Raw genomic sequence first — 19,480 nt, 5'->3', positions numbered from 1 at the left:
ATTATAGGCTCACTCAGGAATCATTCTCTACCTACTACTAGGAATACATAACTCAGTCTGGGCCAGACTGTAGGGACAATAAGTATTATTCTTCAATAAATCCATAATCTCCCATAACCAACTTATACAGCCATTCACTCAAGAGCTTTGTTATTTGGTTATGTTTTTCTTCTCCCACCAAGACACAGAATTAGTAAAATTTCCCAAGAGAAACAGGCAAAAAGGAAGATAGCCCACTTTATTTCTTAAAATTGGCTTGATGTAGCAATCAGTAACCAGGATTAGTCAAACAGTCCAAATCCCATGTCTTCATCCGACTCCTCTGACTCTTCTTTCACCTCTTCTTTAGGAGGTGCAGCTGCAGCAGGTGTGGCTGATGTAGTTACAGGAGCAGTAACCACAAAGGCAGATGGGTCTGCCAGGAAGGCCTTCACCTACAAAAAGAAAAGGTAATTTACAACTTTGGCAGGAATACCATACAACAGCATTCATTCCCTACAATCCAACTCGCTTACTCACACCATGCCACTAAATATCAAATACATCCACTACCTCCCCATCATGAAAAGTGCATCCTTTCACACCCTCCCCTACTGTATCCCCTCAACCCATGCTGCATCTCTCCATACCCACCCAATACTACCTCCCATCCTAGATACTGCACTCTTCACATCCACCTAATAGCACATTCCTCCACTTCCCATCACCTTCACCCACTGCATCTCCTCAAGCCTATGCAAGCCACATACATCCATCACATGCAGAAATTGTACTGTCAAGGACTGACTGAATTTAGTGTAAATAGCTATGAATTCTAGGTCCCACCATCCATCTTCAGTACCCTTTATTCAGAGAGCATACCAGGGCACCTGTGAGAATTCCTGCTGCTCAAAGGCTACCTCTATCAAGGGACCGGCCTGTAGAAGCAACCATACTAGCAGCAGACATTCTCTCCCTCCCCAGCCTTAACACCACCATTTCTATGTTACACTTGCAACCATGCTAGGATTGGATTTTTTTTTTTTTTTTTTTTTTGACCAGTCCTCGGTCCTTCTTTACAACTCCTGCTTATTTAGTCCTTGCATGATAATTCAGGCTTTACCTTGTCAGCCAATGGAAAGCTGTAGTCTGTCTCCACTGCCACAGCTAGAACCCGTTTATAGCCATTAATGATGCTATGAGGTACAGATGCAATGGTAGGATATCCAATCTGCAGACACACACTAGCAACATTCCGAACACCCTGCAGAAAAGATATGAAAATCTTAATACACACCTATCTGTATACGCACTGCATCTTAAACTTTCTACTATATCAACTGCCAACACAATTACAGAGTAAAATACACACTGGCCCCTCTCTCATCTAGTCTCACATTTATCTTCTATCATTAATGAACTCAGAATCCCATGTTTTAACAGATAAACAGTTTAAATTAAAGGGGAAATGGTACTACCCACACCTTCTTCACCTCAGAGGCCACTGCCAAACTAGTAAGTGCGTGCACTCATCTTATATGCCATCACTCCTCACCTCCAGGAAGCGCAGATGTAAAGTTTCCTCAGTGATGTCCAGCACTTCCGGATTGTAGATACTACCATTATCATATACCTGCTGGATAATCAATCCGAATGAGAATGGAGAAATGTTCAACATGTTAAGTAAGGTGGCTTCGCTGGCTCCCACTTTATCTCCAGTTTTTATCAGCTGCACATCACTCTAGAACACAAGAAACAGGTTAAATTAAAGCAAGTATCAGATGCTTCAGCTGCATTAAGATTTCAAGACGACTGGCATAAGCTGCATAAGAAGTCATTATTAAAAATAGGAGGGGTATGCTGCACAATGGCTGATAACATAACCATCCAATCAGTAACTATTTTGGGACAGATAAAGGACAGCGATAGAACAAGAGACAAACAGCATGAAAAACTCAGAAGGGGGAGCTGGTTGCCAAGTATAGAAAATTTATACTCCCATTTACCCAGTGCTAGAAAACAGGAAAAAGTGGTAATTTACCACATTTGACTCCATATAGCACGTTCTTTGTTTTATAAAGGCTTATCAAATAAAGTCTAAAGCCTCGATCAGCTGTAAAAAGCTGTTCAAAAGATCAAACTGAGAAGCTATTAAGCATCTATTCAAGACCTTTAAGAAATAAGTAAAACCTTTTTCCAATTTTGTTTCCTTTGTTGTTAAAATGCATGAATTAAAAACAATGTTGAATATTGCTTTCATCATTTAAGGGTGGCCACAGTAATCAATTGACATTTAGCAACCAAGTTTACATTGATAGAGTTCTCACCCTGAACATTCACTGGTTAAACTGCCATAGGCTCAATGGGTTGACCAGTTCAAGCACCTTAGTATGGTAGGGCTGAAGTGTGAACTGGCACTTACCAGGATTTCAATGGTGCCTCTAGAGATCTTGGTGGTGATGCCTAAAGCCTGAAAGAAGGAAGTCTTCTCGGGACCTAAACCAGTATTTTGGGCAGGTACAGTGACATCGCAAGGAGCAATGGCACCTGCACGAGCTGAAGCTGGCACCTGAACAGGAAAAACAAGCAATGACACTTATCAGGTCTGAACATGTGTTGTAGCATTGTGCAATCCTTTTCAGGCATATGTCAAGTATTTTAAAGACTGGTGAGAAGAGCCCCTACCCCACCCACCAATACTCTGCTGTAAAGCACAGGTATCTTACCTTGTTGGCCAGCAACATGTCCCTAATTTCTGTCAGATCTTCCTTGGTAAAGACAAATCCCACATTTCCACGGATGTGAGGAAGCAGCCTGAGAAATGAAATAAATGGTCACTGCACCAAATTAATATTCTTGAGGAGACACTAAAAACTTTCCTAAATGACTATAGCAGGAAGTAGACGTGTGAGGTAAGGATGGCACCACAATCAACTGTACAGCAGTGATTTCTCTGCAAAGAGACATGATTTAAAGGCCACTCACTTTTCTAGAGCAGGATTATTTTCCAAATGGCCACGGATAGCCTTCCGCATCATAGTGTTCTTTCCCATCAGTACCACAGCTTTGCCACGCAGAGACATACGAATCTGCTGCATTTGTTTGGAACCAACATTATCTGCCCCCACAATGAACACTTTGGATAGTCGTCCAGTAATTGCTAAAAAAAAAAAAAAAATACAACAGATTTTTCCTAATTAATTTTCCTAATAAATTAATAAATTTAGAATTCTATTCAAAAGACCCCCTCACCTAAAATTTAGATGGCCCAACCTTTATGAGGCCTCACAAAGTCTGGTTTTCAAGATAAAAAATAGTTTTTCAGGAAAGATGTATAGAAATAACACAAATGAATTATCTGAGCATCAAAACCTGCTTGAGACCTTTGGAGGTCAGGGTAGACCACCTCTTCTTCGAGGCCAAGAAAATTCACTAGTAAGAACCAAAAAAAAAAAAATCATAACATGCATATCAAAAAGATGCATGGGACAAAGCCTCTATTAAACTGGGTGCAACAGGTAAAATTTGTGAATACATATATCTAATTTCCCTGTTAATTGATTTTGTTGATGCACTGGCATATCTTTACTGCTATTATACAATAAAGTTCAGTCCTCTGTGCATCAGACACAAACCCCCGTTTACTAAGCCATGCTAGTAGCCGCTGTGCGCTAGTGCCGACACAGCCCATTCACCGTGAATGGGCTGTGTTGGCACTGCCACGAGGCAAAGTTTGTTACAGTTTTAGAGCATCAGCAAACGTCAACAAAAAAAAAAAAAATTAATCATATTTTAAAGGCACATTTCGCATTGGGAATCAGGGTACAACTAGAAAATCCAGATCAGGATATGAATAACTCAATGTTGCTATGTGGAATCTCTTGTAAAGATATAAGGTTGCCCAAAATATATGTCCGAGTTCTGGCAAGTCATGGCAACAGCCACTTCGGTAATAAGTGTGGCATCATGGTATCACGAGTTTTAAGCTTATAAAGTGTCAGCTGACAACACTTACTATGATTTTGAGAAAATAGTTTGACTTCCACGTAGCCCTGTCTTCCCTGGGCATCTCGACGGTGCTTCCAAGGATTGCCACACAAGGGGTTTAAAGACGAGTTGTAACTGCAGGATAAGACACAGCTAATCAAACACTTTAAATAATGCAGGTCAGACAATCATGGGAACACTAGCTCAGTCTCCCATTAGAAAATGGGAGGCAGGGAAGGTGGTTTGGAGAAGCAGCAATCCATTTTATTAAAGAGACAGGGGAATGAGTTCAGGTTGAGGCCCACAAGTTCTTCAGCACTTTTACCAAGGAGGTTTAATGACAGGTGTCATGAGCCTCTGTGGCCCATTATACGGGCTGAAAAAAATAGGCGGAGCTTGTCACTATCAATTACATTGTTTTAGGTGTACCAAAATGGCAGCAGCTACATTGAGAATTAAAATCTCCTTGGGTGGAACGCCTTCAGCCTTGTGACATGCTGTCTCCTGTCATTAAACCTCCTTGACTTTTTTTTTTACACACTATGTTCCTGAGCAAGATTAAAGCACAGGCCTAGGGTGCCATTTTTTTTCAAGAGAGGGGGGGCATGCCCCACTGTCAAATGTATTAGACTCAAAGCATTGGCTGCCAGCTCTGGATTTTTTGCAAGGATGGCTAGAGTATCTGAAAATGTTCAGTACTGTAGACTTATCTGCAGTTCTACAATCCTTTCCCCACATAAGCAAGCCTGTTTCCAGTGTCATTAGCACACTAGCAATTCCATTAGCTTCTTAGTGATGTTCCCAGCTCCACCACCCTAACCCCATAAAGGATAGGTCCAAGTAAAAAATCAGAGAGACTACAGGTAGGATCCAGTCAATTCACATGATGAGATAAAAGAAAGGACTGAACTCTGCAACTACACCAATCCTGGAAAGAATTAATAGAGGCTGCAAGCGTCCTGGAAGGGGGTGCTGAATAGAAAAAATGGAAAACAAAACTAAGGATATTATGCCTTTGTGTTATCTGACTGTGGCTTGAATACTGTGTTCAATTCTGGTCACTGCATCTCAAAAAGATAGTGGAATTAGAAAAGGTACAGAAAAGAGCAACAAAAATGATAAAGGGGATGGGACGACTTCCCTATGAGGAAAGGCTAAAGCAGCTAGGGCTCTTCAGCTTAGAGAAAATACGGTTGAGGGAAGATATGATACAGGTCTATAAAATAATGAGTGGAGTAGAACGGGTAGACATGAATCACTTGTTTACTCTTTCCAAAAATACTAGGACTAGGCAGAATGCAATGAAGATACAAAGTAGTAAATTTAAAATGAATCCAAGAAAATATTTCTTCACTCGTGCAATTACTCTGGAATTAGTTGCCAGTGAATGTAGTAAAAGCAGTTAGCTTAGTGGGGTTTAAAAAAGGTTTGGATGGCTTCCTAAAGGAAAAGTTCTTAGACTATTAAAATGGACTTGGGAACATCCACTGCTTATTTCTAGAAATAAGCAGCATAAAATGTATTGTACTGTTTTAGGATCTTGCCAGCTACTTGTGACCTAGATTGGCCACCATCAAAAAAAGGATGCTGGGCTTGATGGACCTTCTGTTTGTCCCAGTATGACAATACTTATGTAGGATAAAGTGTGAATGGGCTGTTGCCAGCTAAGTAAAGGAGATGGCTGCAACTGTAATTTTTAATATAAGCACCACCGTTTTGTTTTTTTAAGGGTTTTCTTTCTGTTGGGGGGGGGGGGGGAGGGTTAGTAGAAGGCACACTCACTGAGCACATGAGCAACAGACAACAGTACTACTATACTACTAATTCCTGTCACTACTATACATTTGCAGTGCTGTACAGAAACACAAGACCTGTCCAACAGAGCTTACAATATATTCAAGGCAAACAGGACAAATAAAATTTTGGAGTTTCGTTTATTACGGTAATAATTTAAATAATATAGGCATTAAACTGGTGAATAAGAATTTGAGTTAAAAACATCCTCAAGAGGGTGCTTTTAGACTAGATCAAAATAGAACCAGAGACAGAACAAGACAGAAGACTATTTTGGTATAGGCACTGCACGCCAAAAAGAACAGACTGAGTTGGTGGCGAAGAAACAGGGTACAACTCAGTATAAGGGTCCAAGTAAAACACATATCCTACAGAACCCACATCTCTGACAGACCTTATATGTACCCAATGAATGAAGTTCCCTGGAAGGGGAGCTAGGAGAGAAATGTGTGTGTGTGTGTGTGTGTGTGTGTGTGTACGCATGTCCCATGAGTGAAAGTATTGTGCCTTTTTCTGATGGGAAATATGTTATACAGTAGTTTAACAACATTTGATGTATCACCCAAACATCTAAACAGTTCACACCCATCAAATTACAAGAGACAAGAACTATAAAGTTACAAAAACAACCAGAACAAATGACAAACTATTTCTATCATAAGGCACAAGCTAATGTAGTCCTGGTATTACCCTACTGCATGCATACACACACTTGTAATTTGATTGTTCTTTTTGAGTTTTAAAAGAAACTCGAACTACAAGCTTATATATGCAAAAGAGAAATACTGGCGTGGTTAAGCCTGTTCTTTATAAGTCACGTTCCAATCCTACAAACAGAATTCCACTTTGAAAAATTTAGTTAGATCAGACAACTGCTACAAAAACATACCCATTAAACAATTAAGTGGAAAGTGGTCAATCTAGAAGCTTTACCTAGGATATCAATTGAGTTATGGGGGCAAATTACTTTGAAAATGTTCTAATACCGCCTTCATTGTGTCTATACACCCTTTCGAGGCACCAAAGGAAGGTAAATATTTTCTGTGGGGGAGGATCAACCTGTTTGATATTTTGCATATTTATAGATTTATATCCCAGAAACACCGTCTACAAGTTATTTTTTAGCCTTTAATATCAATCTTTTTGGTATCTGGGCTTTATAATAAAAGGCAAGAGCGTGACAATGACTTTTCATCTTCCCAGTTTTGAGCCCAGTAGCCCAACCGCAAGGCTACCCTTGGCAAAACATTCTTTACAATCCTTAGGCTCACTCACAACTTATAGATGTCCCACACAGTAGACCCTGCAGCTTTCCCTGCACTACTTCTAGGGAGACGAAACGTGCTAGGAAAGCCATATCCTATGAGCCAGAGGCAAGAAAACGGAGAGGCCTAGGCCTAACATAATGTTAATCCAGCTCTGCACATAGGCCTGACTTCTCGCAGAAAAAAAAAATATATATAGGAGAAAAAGCAAAGCAGGAAGCACATTCATTCCCAGTAGGACTGGGAACGGTTCCGGTATATTAGTACTAGAGACTCATCCTCAGCTAAACCACACGCTCACCTCACACTAGGCCTCCGCGGACAAAAGGAAGTAAAAATACCACCCCTCCTCCTACTTTAGCCACAGCAGATACCAATCACCGCGCGCCAACTGCACGCTCTGTGGCTATTCGATCTTAGAGCCATCACTCCTGGCAAACTATTCTGATAGGCCAGAGGCGGACGCTCACCTTTTAAAGGGGCAGCACAACAGCAGCAGAACACAGCACAGTGCAAGAGAGCAGCGTTGCTTATCCTCCTAAACTGGTTTGTTAGCCTCCTTTTTGCAACATGTCCCCTCACCCCATAGTTTTTAAGCTTCAATTCCAGAGGTCACCAGCAGCCAGCAATTCACACAAATTTAGAGTCTTTCCTCTGACCTAACTTCTTTTCAAAATACACATGATTGCGCTTGTGGTTTGCTCAAGCAGCTAGTGTGAAATGCTGCTCGCTCGTTGCTAGAGACCTCCAGAACGGTAAAAAGGTACCAGGGGTGGGTTTGAGACTGAACATCTGTCTCAATCTCACCCCGCCCCCTCCTCCTCCACACTCTAAAGCTTCATTGGTTAGGAGGGCAGGTGGGGTACTTTTCTACGTCACCTGACTCACCTCAGATCTGGTAGTGTGTTTGTCACATCGTTTGCTGTCCAAAAAAATTTCTGCATTATTATATCAATTTATCTAATAGCCCCCTTAGCACACACTTTACTATGCCGTGCGCTAATGGCTACCATGCGAGCTGACTCCCATGCTGAACCTGTTCCTGCGTTGTTTTTGTGGCCGTAACATGCAAAAATCTTGTTAACTGCGTGTCTCTGCCTGCAGTAGCTCTCTGCATTGGCCCCTCAATGGAATTAGCAACCTGTGCTTTTACATGCAGAGCGTGTGCAGTAGTCAAATAGCCCATTTACCCCTGCTTATTCTAAGAAGGGTGCTGTTACGATGATCAGGATTGTTGGGGAGGGGGGAGGACAACGTAAGGTTTGCCTAGGGCACCTAATATTATTGTACTACCTTTGATTATTTTGAGTTGTTTAACAAAATACATCATGTTCAATTTCATACCCTTGTAGTCTTCCATGTTTCAGCGAACACACCGATAATTTATTCATGGAGGAACAGGATATAATCAGCCACAGCTGAGGGGTGACATTGCTGTGATGACACCAGACTGGATTTGCTTTCCCAGAACTTGTGCAGAAAGCTGTTTAGGCTTTTCTGCACAGAACGCATGGACATTGCTTCTCCATTTTCATTCTTCTTATAATAACCAAAAAAAATAGTTCAGACTACTCCCTTCTAAGGCATGATTTTAGGAACCTAATCAGCCTCTCAGAAAATGTCATCATACACTGAGCCAACATACATGTGGTTGGAGAGATCTTCTGCCCCTGACAGCAGGACTCTCAGAAAGTCTTACTGCTGCTCTTGCCGGGAGAAATCCCCACCCCACTGATGTCCAGCTGCACAAAAGGTCCCTGCTAAGAATCGATCTGTACTTCCACCTCAGTAAAAATTACCAATTTGGAAATATAGAGCGATTCCCCAACTCGCATGCAGAAGCCGTGAGCAGCTCCATAGGTGGGAAGCCTGTCAGTCAGCTCAGCATGCACAGAACAGCTAATCGCTAAGTGTGGTTGCTCTGTAAATACTAGAGCGGTGCTTGTATACGGTTGTCATACACACAAAGAAGCTGAGTGTATGAATGCCAGCATAGCTTCCCCCCTCCCCCCCCCTCCCCAAAAAAAAAAAAACCTGCTGTGCATCCTGTTTCTCCTTGCGGGTCCTTCTCCTCTTGGGAGTGGCAGATGACCGCTGGAGTGACGCTGGAGAACTTGCTATAATGAACTGTCAAGAGCAGCAGCTCCAGACCTCCTGTTAAATTTTCCTCAGTAAAGGTATGGGCTTATATGCATCGCTTTGCATGCACATTTGTTTAGTAATTAGCTCACTATAATAAGTTTGCATACAAGTTTCATTAGCTGCTACTGTGACAGGAAAGAGCTCGCAGAACCCTTTTGTGCATGTCTCACTGAACTCCGTGCTTGCTAAACCAGCATAAAAACCACTTTACTGGTTCGTTAGGTTTTGTGCATCTGGGTTTTAGCCTCCTGATTGACTAACAGGCAACAGCAGGATGGTTCAGGCTCCACAGGCCCTCTTAAGCATGCACCTAAATGAGATGGCGATGCCAGGACCCAACAGGGCAGATAGTGCTGACCCTCTTGCACCATCAATGACAGTACCATTACTTCTCCTGGGCCAAGGTGCACAGAGGTCTCTGTTATAAATCGCTCTATAGTTCCACCTCGGTAAAAATTACCGATTTGGAAATACAGAGTGATTCCCAAAGCAACTCGCATGCAAATGAGCTACTCACAAAAGCAGCGAGCAGCTCGATAGGGGGGAAGGCAGTCGGTCAGCTTAGCCTGTGCAGAACAGCCAATCACTAAGCTGCTGATGTCTAACAAGATGAAAAGTTCCAGGGGCCAGGGATAGGCCAAAATGTAAGGGGCTGGTAGAGAGGGTTGGAATAGTGGATGTCTGGTGGGTTTTGCACCCTCAGGTGAGGAATTATAACTTTTATTCATACCACCACAGCACCTCAAGGATCTTTTATTTGTGAGTAGGATGACATGAGTGAGGGATACTCAAAGGCTTGCTACTGCTGTTCTGCTGCTTTCTTGTCAATTGTGCCACTGTCCCCCAATGGCGTTCCTACCCTCGATGACACCCGGGGCGGATCGCCGATGTGCCCCACCCGGGTGCAGCACCCCCCCAGCAGCGTGCACCCGGGGCGGACCGCCCCACCCCCACCCCCTTGGTACGCCACTGCTGCCCCCCTTTGAAGCCTGCCAAGTAGTAGGACCAGCCTGGCTGTCTCAGACAGTAAAAGGGATGGTCATCCAGGATATAAAGCAGAGAAACATATGACACTGACTAATGAGTGAAACACCACACTAACACATACCTAGGCATTAAAATTAAATAATGATTTTTATTGATGTAATCACCTGAGTGAAAATGAAAAGCAAATTTAAATCTTTACAAATCAGCAAACAAATACTGATCCATAGGAAAATCACCTAGAATCCAGTGAGATGATTATGAAAAGGAAAACAATTAGTGTTTTCCCTTTCATTACAGATTTGGATTTGGTGTGAACAGAACCACAGCCTACAAAGCGGGTCTCTTGAACTAGAAAAGAGAGAGACCTAGAAGAATGTATTAGGAACATAAGAGCTGCCATACTGTGCCAGATCAAAGGTCCATCAAGCCCAACATACTGTGCCAGATCAAAGGTCCATCAAGCCCAGTATCTTCTCTCTGATAGTGGCCAATCCAGGTCAGAAGTACCTGGCAGGAACTCAAAGATCAACCAATACTTCCAGCTCAAACCCAGGTCCATCTGGCTAATAATGGTTTATGGACTTTTCCTCCAAAACTTGTCTAAACCCTTTTTAAACCTAGCAATGTTAACTGCTTTCACCATATCCTCTGCTAATTACTTCTGCAGTTTAACGGTGCACAGAGTGCAAGGATACATTTTTATTTTATCTGCTAATTTTCTTTCCTTGAGCCCTACCAGACCAGTCCAGGACCAATGGGTTACACCTGTCAACCAGCAGACACAGGGACCAATAACATGTGAGCTCTGTCAAGGGCACTATGCAGCTCTAGCTCAACTGTATCTCTGTAACAAAACAATGAGACAACATCCCCTTATCTCTTCCCAAAGGGATGAATCCAGGTTCCAGGTAAAACCTTACAAACATGAAACATACAAACAGTATTCCCAAACCTTCTTTTGCCAGGAACATGAAAGAAAAAGAACAAGCTTAAGGAGGGACTCTGGCATTGGTCTGCTAGGACTCAAGAAAGAGCGATCAAATTTTCACTTCCTTATCATCCTCACCAGACCAGCCCAGGGAAAACAAAGTTCCCTTTAAAGTGGGTGAGATTCTGAAACTTTTAGTCTAAAAACTCCAGCACCAAATGCTGCTTCCTCCCTAGCAAAAAAAAAAAAAAAAGATCAGAAAATGCCCATCACCGGTTCGTCTCCATCTGCTACTTGACAGTCATAACACATTGGTTGTAGACTAGTCTGATGAGGACACTATGGAAAAATATTTTCTCCAATTACTTTTAAATGTGCTATCCATTACCATCATGGGGTGTCCCCTAGTCCTAGTACTACCTGAAAAGGTACATAATAAATGTTCTGTACCCATTCCATCCTACTTATGTCTCCTCTCAGCTGTCTCTTCTCCAGGCTAATTAGCCCTAACTGTTGAGCCTTCTTATTTAATGTTTTCTTTCAATTTACTACAGTTTCTCAGGGGGCTCTGCCATTAAAAGCCTATTTCCTGCAAAATGAGACTTAGAATAGTGTGCAGAATGTTTTTATGGTCATCTTCCTAAGGATAAAGGTTTAATAAATCTTTCACTGAGGTGCTGCAAAAAGTCATAGTTCCCTAATACCTTTTTTTTTGTTAAAGAATGGCAGCTTTTATAACCCACTTTCTAGGGGGCCACATTCTTTTTTCGGGGGGGGGGGGGGGACTTATCATACAAGAACCCTGTTTTGGAAGCTAACTTGTGGAGTGGAGGAGTGGTCTAATGGTTAGAGCACCAGTCTTGAAATCCAGAGGTGGCCGGTTCAAATCCCACTGCTGCGTGATCTTGGTCAAGTCACTTAACCCTCCATTGCCTCAGGTACAAACTTAGATTGTGAGCCCACCTGGGACAGAGAAATATCCAGTGTACCTGAATGTAACTCACCTTGAGCTACTACTGAAAAAAGTGTGAGCAAAATCCAAATAAATAAGTTACAGTGAGCATGCAAAACGTTTCAAAGAAACTTAAAGATGAAGGCACTGCCATCAGTGCTGGCTTAATAAGGAGTCAGCCAGTAAGGCACTGAATCGAGGCATCCAAAGTTTGCCTCACTGGATCATTTCTTCACAGCCTGTTCTTCCTTCCTGCAGCTGTGCTGCTCCCCTTCCATAAGCTGCCTGACAAGATCTGAAATGCAAGAACAGGCAGTTCCTGTTCCCAGACAGAAACAAAAGTGCCTTATTCCATGTTTCAAGCCTGCTGGGTTGCCTGAGGAAGCCTGCAGGAAAGATGAACGTGCTCCCCTGTTAGTATTACAATACGTCCGGATTTCCTTTTCAGGGGATTGTCGGGGCCGGGTAATTTTTTCCAGCCTGCTTGTCTGTCTCGGTTTCTGGGCTGGCTTGCTGGCAGGTGCACCTCAGGATGCCCTCCCCAAAATATACCTCAATGCAACCTGGTTGTCTCTTTGGGGCAGGAAAGAACCCCCCTCTTTCCTGTCCGCTTCTGCTGACCTGCTCACTGCTGCCTTCAAAATGGTTGACAAGACTTCCAAGTCTTGCGAGGCCACAGCTTGAAGTCTCAGCAGCCATTTTGAAGCAGCAGCGCCACGGAGCAGATCAGCGGAAGTGGATAGGAAAGAGTGGGGGGATTTTCCTGCCTCGAAGAGGCCACAACTAGACCACTAGGGCACTTTAAGGTACGTTCAAGGAGGACACCCTGACTCAGGACGGGAGTCGTGTGGGGGGGGGGGGGGGTGGATGGAGTGTGGGTAGGCAGAGGAAGAGGGATTGGAAAAACGATTGGTGAGGAGGGGGAGGGAACAAGGGGAAATACAGCACATAGGAGGAGATGGAGAGGAGAGGTGATATGCTACTCACGGATGAGAGGGAAAAGAAAGAGGTACATGCTTACTCATGGATGATAACTTTTTTTGGAAATGTATATCTTTTCTAATTTTGTATTTAGCAATGTATGGAAGAAAATGCATTTGTTACTTTTACTAGTATTTTCACTGCTTATAAAACCTGGCTTTCTTGAGGGGACAAGGTGACTATATGGCACGGCATAGCATTTTATTTTGTGCATCCTCTTTTTTGTCTCTGCAAATATGATAACCATATCCCCTGTAGTCACAATGGTACTGCTGGGGCACACAGGAGTTGAGGGTTGGGTGCTGATGCTGGAGAAGGTAGAAGCTGGAAATGTATGCTGATGCTGGAGTTGGGAGTGGGAGGAGGAAGGTGCTTTGAGCTGGGAGTGGGAAGAGGAAGGTGCTATGGGCTGATGCTGGAGAGGAAGGCAGATGCTGTGAGGGGTGAGAAGCAAGGGCACAAACAGGGGAAGATGCCAGAGAAGGGGGCCGGGAGGGGGTCAGGTCCACCAGACCACCAGTTTTTAGGTTGGGAGGTCAGAGTCCTAAGCACCTACCATGGGGAGCAGACTGCTTCCCATAATGACAGGTTCAGATCGGCTGTAAAATTTTGCACGGTAAAGGTAGCTGCTCAGGTCTGTGCATTGCTTGGAATGCACATTTTAATATTATTGAGCTCCTTGCAATGCATTTGCATAGGATTCTCAGTAGCTGCTAAAGGCACATGTTAGAGCCACTGAAAACCCCTTTGTACATTACTCGCTAAATAACATTTGCTTTAGACCGGCTACAACCAGTCTAAAGCAAATGTTGAAAGCTCAGTAAGCTTTGCGCACCAACCGTTTAAGACTGGCTGAGTACTGCACAAGAAGGGACTTGAGATTTAGGTGGTATTGTGAGTGAGGATTCAGGGACTGGGAAGTATAAACAATGTGGACCTGGGGTTTAGGTGTAGGAACAGTGAGGATTAAGACAGAGAATGACACGGGGATGGGACCCGCAGTAACCGCGGGGATGGGAACAGAGCCTGTGAGGACAGGGACAAATTTTGTCCCCGTGTCACTTTCTACTTTGAAGCTTGTTAATGAACTGGACTGTTATTTATGTTTCATGCATAAGTACATAAGTAATGCCACACTGGGAAAAGACTAAAGGTCCATCGAGCCCAGCATCCTGTCCCCGACAGCGGCCAATCCAGGTCAAGGGCACCTGGCAAGCTACCCAAACGTACAAACATTTAATACAAGTTATTCCCGAAATTGTGGATTTTTCCCAAGTCCATTTAGTAGCGGTCTATGGACTTGTCCTTTAGGAAACCGTCCAACCCCTTTTTAAACTCTGCCAAGCTAACCGCCTTCACCACGTTCTCCAGCAATGAATTCCAGAGTTTAATTACACGTTGGGTGAAGAAACATTTTCTCCTATTTGTTTTAAATTTACTACACTGTAGTTTCATCGCATGCCTTATAGTCCTAGTATTTTTGGAAAGCGTGAACAGACGCTTCACATCCACCTGATCCACTCCACTCATTATTTTATATACCTCTATCATGTCTCCCCTCAGCCGTCTCTTCTCCAAGCTGAAAAGCCCTAGCCTCCTTAGTCTTTCTTCATAGGGAAATCGTTCCATCCCCGCTATCATTTTTGTCACCCTTTGCTGCACCTTTTCCAGTTCTATATCTTTCTTGAGATGCGGCGACCAGAATTGAACACAATACTCAAGGTGCGGTCGTACCATGGAGCAATACAACGGCATTATAACATCCTCACATCTGTTCTCCATACCTTTCCTAATAATACTCAACATTCTATTTGCTTTCCTAGCTGCAGCAGCAAACTGAGCAGAAGGTTTCAGTGTATTATCAACGATGACACCCAGATCCCTTTCTTGGTCCGTAACTCCTAACGTGGAACCTTGCATGACGTAGCTATAATTCGGGTTCTTTTTTCCCCACATGCATCACCTTGCACTTGCTCACATTAAACGTCATCTGCCATTTAGCCACCCAGTCTCCCAGTCTCGTAAGGTCCTTCTGTAATTTTTCACAATCCTCTCGCGAGTTAACAACTTTGAATAACTTTGTGTCATCAGCAAATTTAATTACCTCACTGGTTACTCCCATCTCTAAATCATTTATAAATATATTAAAAAGCAGCAGTCCTAGCACTGACCCCTGAGGAACCTCACTAACTACCCTTCTCCATTATGAATACTGCCCATTTAACCCCACTCTCTGTTTCCTATCCTTCAACCAGTTTTTAATCCACAATAGGACATTTCTTCCTATCCCACGACTCTCCAATTTCCTCTGTAGCCTTTCATGAGGTACCTTATCAAACGCCTTTTGAAAATCCAGATACACAATATCAACCGGCTCCCCTTTGTCCACATGTTTGTTTACTCCTTCAAAGAATTAAAGTAAAATGGTCAGGCAAGATTTCCCCACACTAAAGCCATGCTGACTAGGTCTCAGTAATCCATGTCCTTGGATGTGCTCTGTAATTTTGTTTTTAATAATACCCTCTACCATTTTCCCCGGTACCGACGTCAGACTTACCAGTCTATAATTTCCCGGATCTCCTCTGGAACCTTTTTTAAAAATCAGCGTTACATTGGCCACCCTACAATCTTCCAGTACCACGCCCAATTTTAAGGATAAATTGCATATCAGTAACAGAAGCTCTGCAAGCTTATTTTTCAGTTCTATCAGTACTCTAGGATGCATACCATCCGGTCCAGATCTGCTACTCTTCAGTTTGCTGAACTGCCCCATTACAACCTCCAGGTTTACTGTGAATTCAGTAAGTTTCTCTGACTTGTCCGCTTGAAATACCATTTCCGACACCAGTATCCCACCCAAATCTTCCTTGGTGAAGACTGAAGCAAAGAATTCATTCAATCTCTCCGCTATGTCTTTGTCATCCTTGATCGCCCCTTTTACCCCTCTGTCGTCCAGCGGCCCAACCGATTCTCTTGCCGGCTTCCTGCTTTTTTTTTTTTTTTAAGTTTAATCTTTTATTTATCATTTTTCATTAATTCACAAGCATTCCAACTTGTTTAAGGAAAAACAGTCAAGAAATACTTTTCAAATTCAAACGAAAAAAGAAAAATTACATCATAACATTTTATATTGACTTGTATTAGACCACCATACTGGAGGGCTAAGAGCCGTTAACTTTAGGAGATAAGATGCTTACATATAAGTTCTTAAGAAAGGCTTAACTTTTATCCTTATGCCAAATTCAATTGTTACCCATTCAGGTTCTGCTCATACTGTGCGGCACAAACCGGAATTAAATTACTTTTTTCTGTACTATAAATTGTTTTAAATGCTCAGGATACAAAAGTACATATTTTACACCAAGATATTTTATATTACATTTGCATGGATAGTTTAAATTAAAAGTCGCACCCAGCACTATAGTATCTTTTCTCCTAATCTGCGTTTGTTTTGTTACGTCTGGGAAAACCCAGATCTTCTCTCCAAAAAAGGGGGTTTGCAAATGTCTTAAAGCCAATTTCTTGACCAAATCCAAATCCTGTTGAAATACAAATGAAACTAATAATGTTCGCCTCTCCGTTGTAGCTGTTAAAGATGATTCTAGCAATGCCGATACATTTAAATCTCCTTGTGGTTGTGTTTCATTACTCTTTTTTATAGGAAGAAAATATATTTTGTTTAATGGTGGTATTGATTCTGGAGAAAATTTTAAATGTTCAGTCAAATATCTTTTGAAAATCTCAATAGGAGTATAGACTGGGGTACATGGAAAGTTCAACAAACGGAGGTTCAATCTTCTATTATAATTTTCAAAATACTCCAGCCTATTATGTATCATAGAAGTGTCTTTTATCAACTTTAATGATGTTTCCTTCAGTTTTGTATTTTCTGTAGTCAAGAAATTAATTTTTTCAGTTAACTCAGTTTTCATTGAAGCAAATGGCAATGTTAGTTCCTGAACATTACTATCTAAACCTTCAATTTTTCCAGTCGATGTCATCACAGTCTGCAACGTCTCCCAAATCGCTTCTAGCGTAATCACCGCAGTTGCTCTCTTTTCAGGGTTCTTCAAATCAGAAGTCCCTGTAGCGCCAACGCTCTCGGCAGAAACCCCAACGGCAGGCCCCATCTGTGCAGACCTTTCCACACTCTCGCGGTGTTTGGTTCCGCCCCTGCTATCGGGTTCTGCCGGCTGCGGTGGAGGGTAACGCGATGGAGGGGACAATGAACTGTCCTGTCCCAGGAGAACCGACTCTCCTTGGTCCGAAATCTCAGCAGGACCTCCTATCGCCATTGCTGTGGATCTCATGAGGTATTCACCCACAGTTTGCTGGTTTGGTGTAGATGTTAGAGCCGGTTGGGTCACAGCTCGAACAAATGCCTCTCTCTTCGTGTGTGGCATATTTTAGGCAATATCTAAGAGGAAATTCAAAGTTAGGAAATTCACCCACGGAGAGAGAGTATTAATCCTAGCGAACTAGGGAAGCTACTCGTGAAGCAGTGTCGCCGCCACCGCCATCTTGCTCCACCCCCGGCTTCCTGCTTTTAATATACTGGAAAAATTTTTTACTATTTTTTTTTGCCTCTAATGCTATCTTTTTTTCGTAATCCCTATTGGCCTTCTTTATCTGTGCCTTATGTTGCTTCTTGTAATTTTCAGACGGTTCTTTCTTCCATTTTCTGAAGGCATTTCTTTTAGCCTTAATAGCTTCCTTCACCTCACTTTTCAACCATGCCAGCTGTCTTTTGGACTTCCGTCTTTCTTTTGAAATTCGCAGAACATGTTTGGCCTGGGCCTCTAGGATGGTACTTTTGAACAGCATCCACGCCTGTTGTACAGTTTTTACCCTCTCAGTTGCCCCTCTAAGTTTTTTTTTTTTTTACCGTTCTTCTCATTTTATCATAGTCTCCTTTAAGTTAAACGCTAACGTATTTGACTTCCTATGTATAGTTATTTCAAGGTTGATATCAAAACTGATCATATTATGATCACAGTTATCAAGCTGCCCCAGTACCATAACATCCCTCACTAGATCATGCGCTCCACTAAGGACCAAGTCTAGAATTTCTCCTTCTCTCGTCAGCTCCTGCACCAGCTGCTCCATAAAGCTGTCCTTGATTTCATCAAGGAATTGTACCTCTCTAGCGTGTCCCGATGTTACATTTACCCAGTCTATATTTGGGTAATTGAAGTCACCCATTATTATCACATTGCCCATTTTGTTTGCGTCTCTGATTTCTTTTATCATTTCTTCGTCTACCTGCTCATCCTGGCGAAGCGGACGGTAGTACACTCCTATCACCATCCTTTTCCTTTTATACATGGAATTTCAACCCACAATGATTCAAAGGTGTGATTTGTGTCCTGCTGAATTTGTAATCTATCTGAGTCAAGGCTCTCGTTAATATATTGCTACCCCTCCACCAGTCCGGTCCAGCCTATCACTACGATATACTTTGTAGCCGGTATGACAGTGTCCCACTGGTTATCCGCCTTCCACCAGGTCTCAGTAATGCCTATTATGTCCAATTTTTCATTTAGTGCAATATATTTCAACTCTCCCATCTTATTTCTTAGACTCCTAGCATTTGCATATAGACATTTCAAACTATGTTTGTTGTTCCTTTTTGCATGATGCTTAGTGCTTGACACTATTGATTTGCCATCTTTTGTCTGATCTTTAGTTGTATTTAAGGGCACCTGGCCTACCACTGTGTCTTGTGTAACCTCACTATCCAGAAACCCTATCTTCCCTGTTTGTGAGGTATCCTTGCAAGATACCTTATCCCAAACCATGCTCTGTTGTGCGACTGTCAGCCTTTCCCCCATATCTAGTTTAAAAGCTGTCCCACCCTGGTTAAGATGGAGCCCATCGTTTCGGAATAGGCTCCCTCTTCCCCAGAATGTTGCCCAGTTTCTAACAAATTGAAAACCCTCCTCCCTGCACCATCGTCTCATCCACGCATTGAGACTCCGGAGCTCTGCCTGCTTCTTGGAGCCTGCGCGTGGAAGGGGTAGTATTTCAGAAAATGCCACCTTAGAGGATCTGGATTTGAGCTTTCTTCCTAAAAGCCTAAATTTGGCTTCCAGAACCTCTCTCCCACATTTTCCTATGTCATTGGTACCCACATGTACCAAGACAGCCGGCTCCTCCCCAGCACTATCTAAAATCCTGTCTAGGTGCCGCGTGAGGTCCGCCACCTTCGCACCATGTAGGCAAGTCACCAGACAATCCTCCCATCCACCAGCCACCCAGCTATCTACATTCCTAATGATTGAATCGCCAAGTATGACAGCTGTTCTAACCTTTTCCTCCCGGTCAGCCATTGAAGATATATCCTCGGCGCGAGAGGATAGTACATCTTCTGGTGGGTAGGTCCTGGCTACAGGAGTACTTCCTACTTCACCTTCTGGGGAGACCTCCCTCCTCCAAGGTAGCACAGAGGCTACCTGACTGGAGGTG

General features: G+C 42.8%; 1 protein-coding gene across 1 annotated transcript; it reads right to left on the bottom strand.

The window, feature by feature from the left end:
- Positions 1–218: 218 nt before the first annotated feature.
- Positions 219–7,426, bottom strand: RPLP0 (ribosomal protein lateral stalk subunit P0). Its single transcript, XM_030218754.1, is given in 9 exon segments — positions 219–434; positions 1,103–1,243; positions 1,535–1,720; positions 2,402–2,548; positions 2,706–2,793; positions 2,965–3,112; positions 3,115–3,139; positions 3,995–4,101; positions 7,327–7,426. Coding segments are annotated over 8 exon segments (942 nt in total). The 5' UTR covers positions 4,049–4,101; positions 7,327–7,426; the 3' UTR covers positions 219–281.
- Between the last annotated feature and the right edge of the window lie 12,054 nt (positions 7,427–19,480).

This window comes from Microcaecilia unicolor, chromosome 11 (assembly GCF_901765095.1).
Source record: "Microcaecilia unicolor chromosome 11, aMicUni1.1, whole genome shotgun sequence".
Classification (NCBI taxonomy): Eukaryota; Metazoa; Chordata; class Amphibia; order Gymnophiona; family Siphonopidae; genus Microcaecilia; species Microcaecilia unicolor.
Note: the sequence above shows the minus strand (reverse complement) of the source record. Positions and strands in the feature narration are given on the sequence as shown.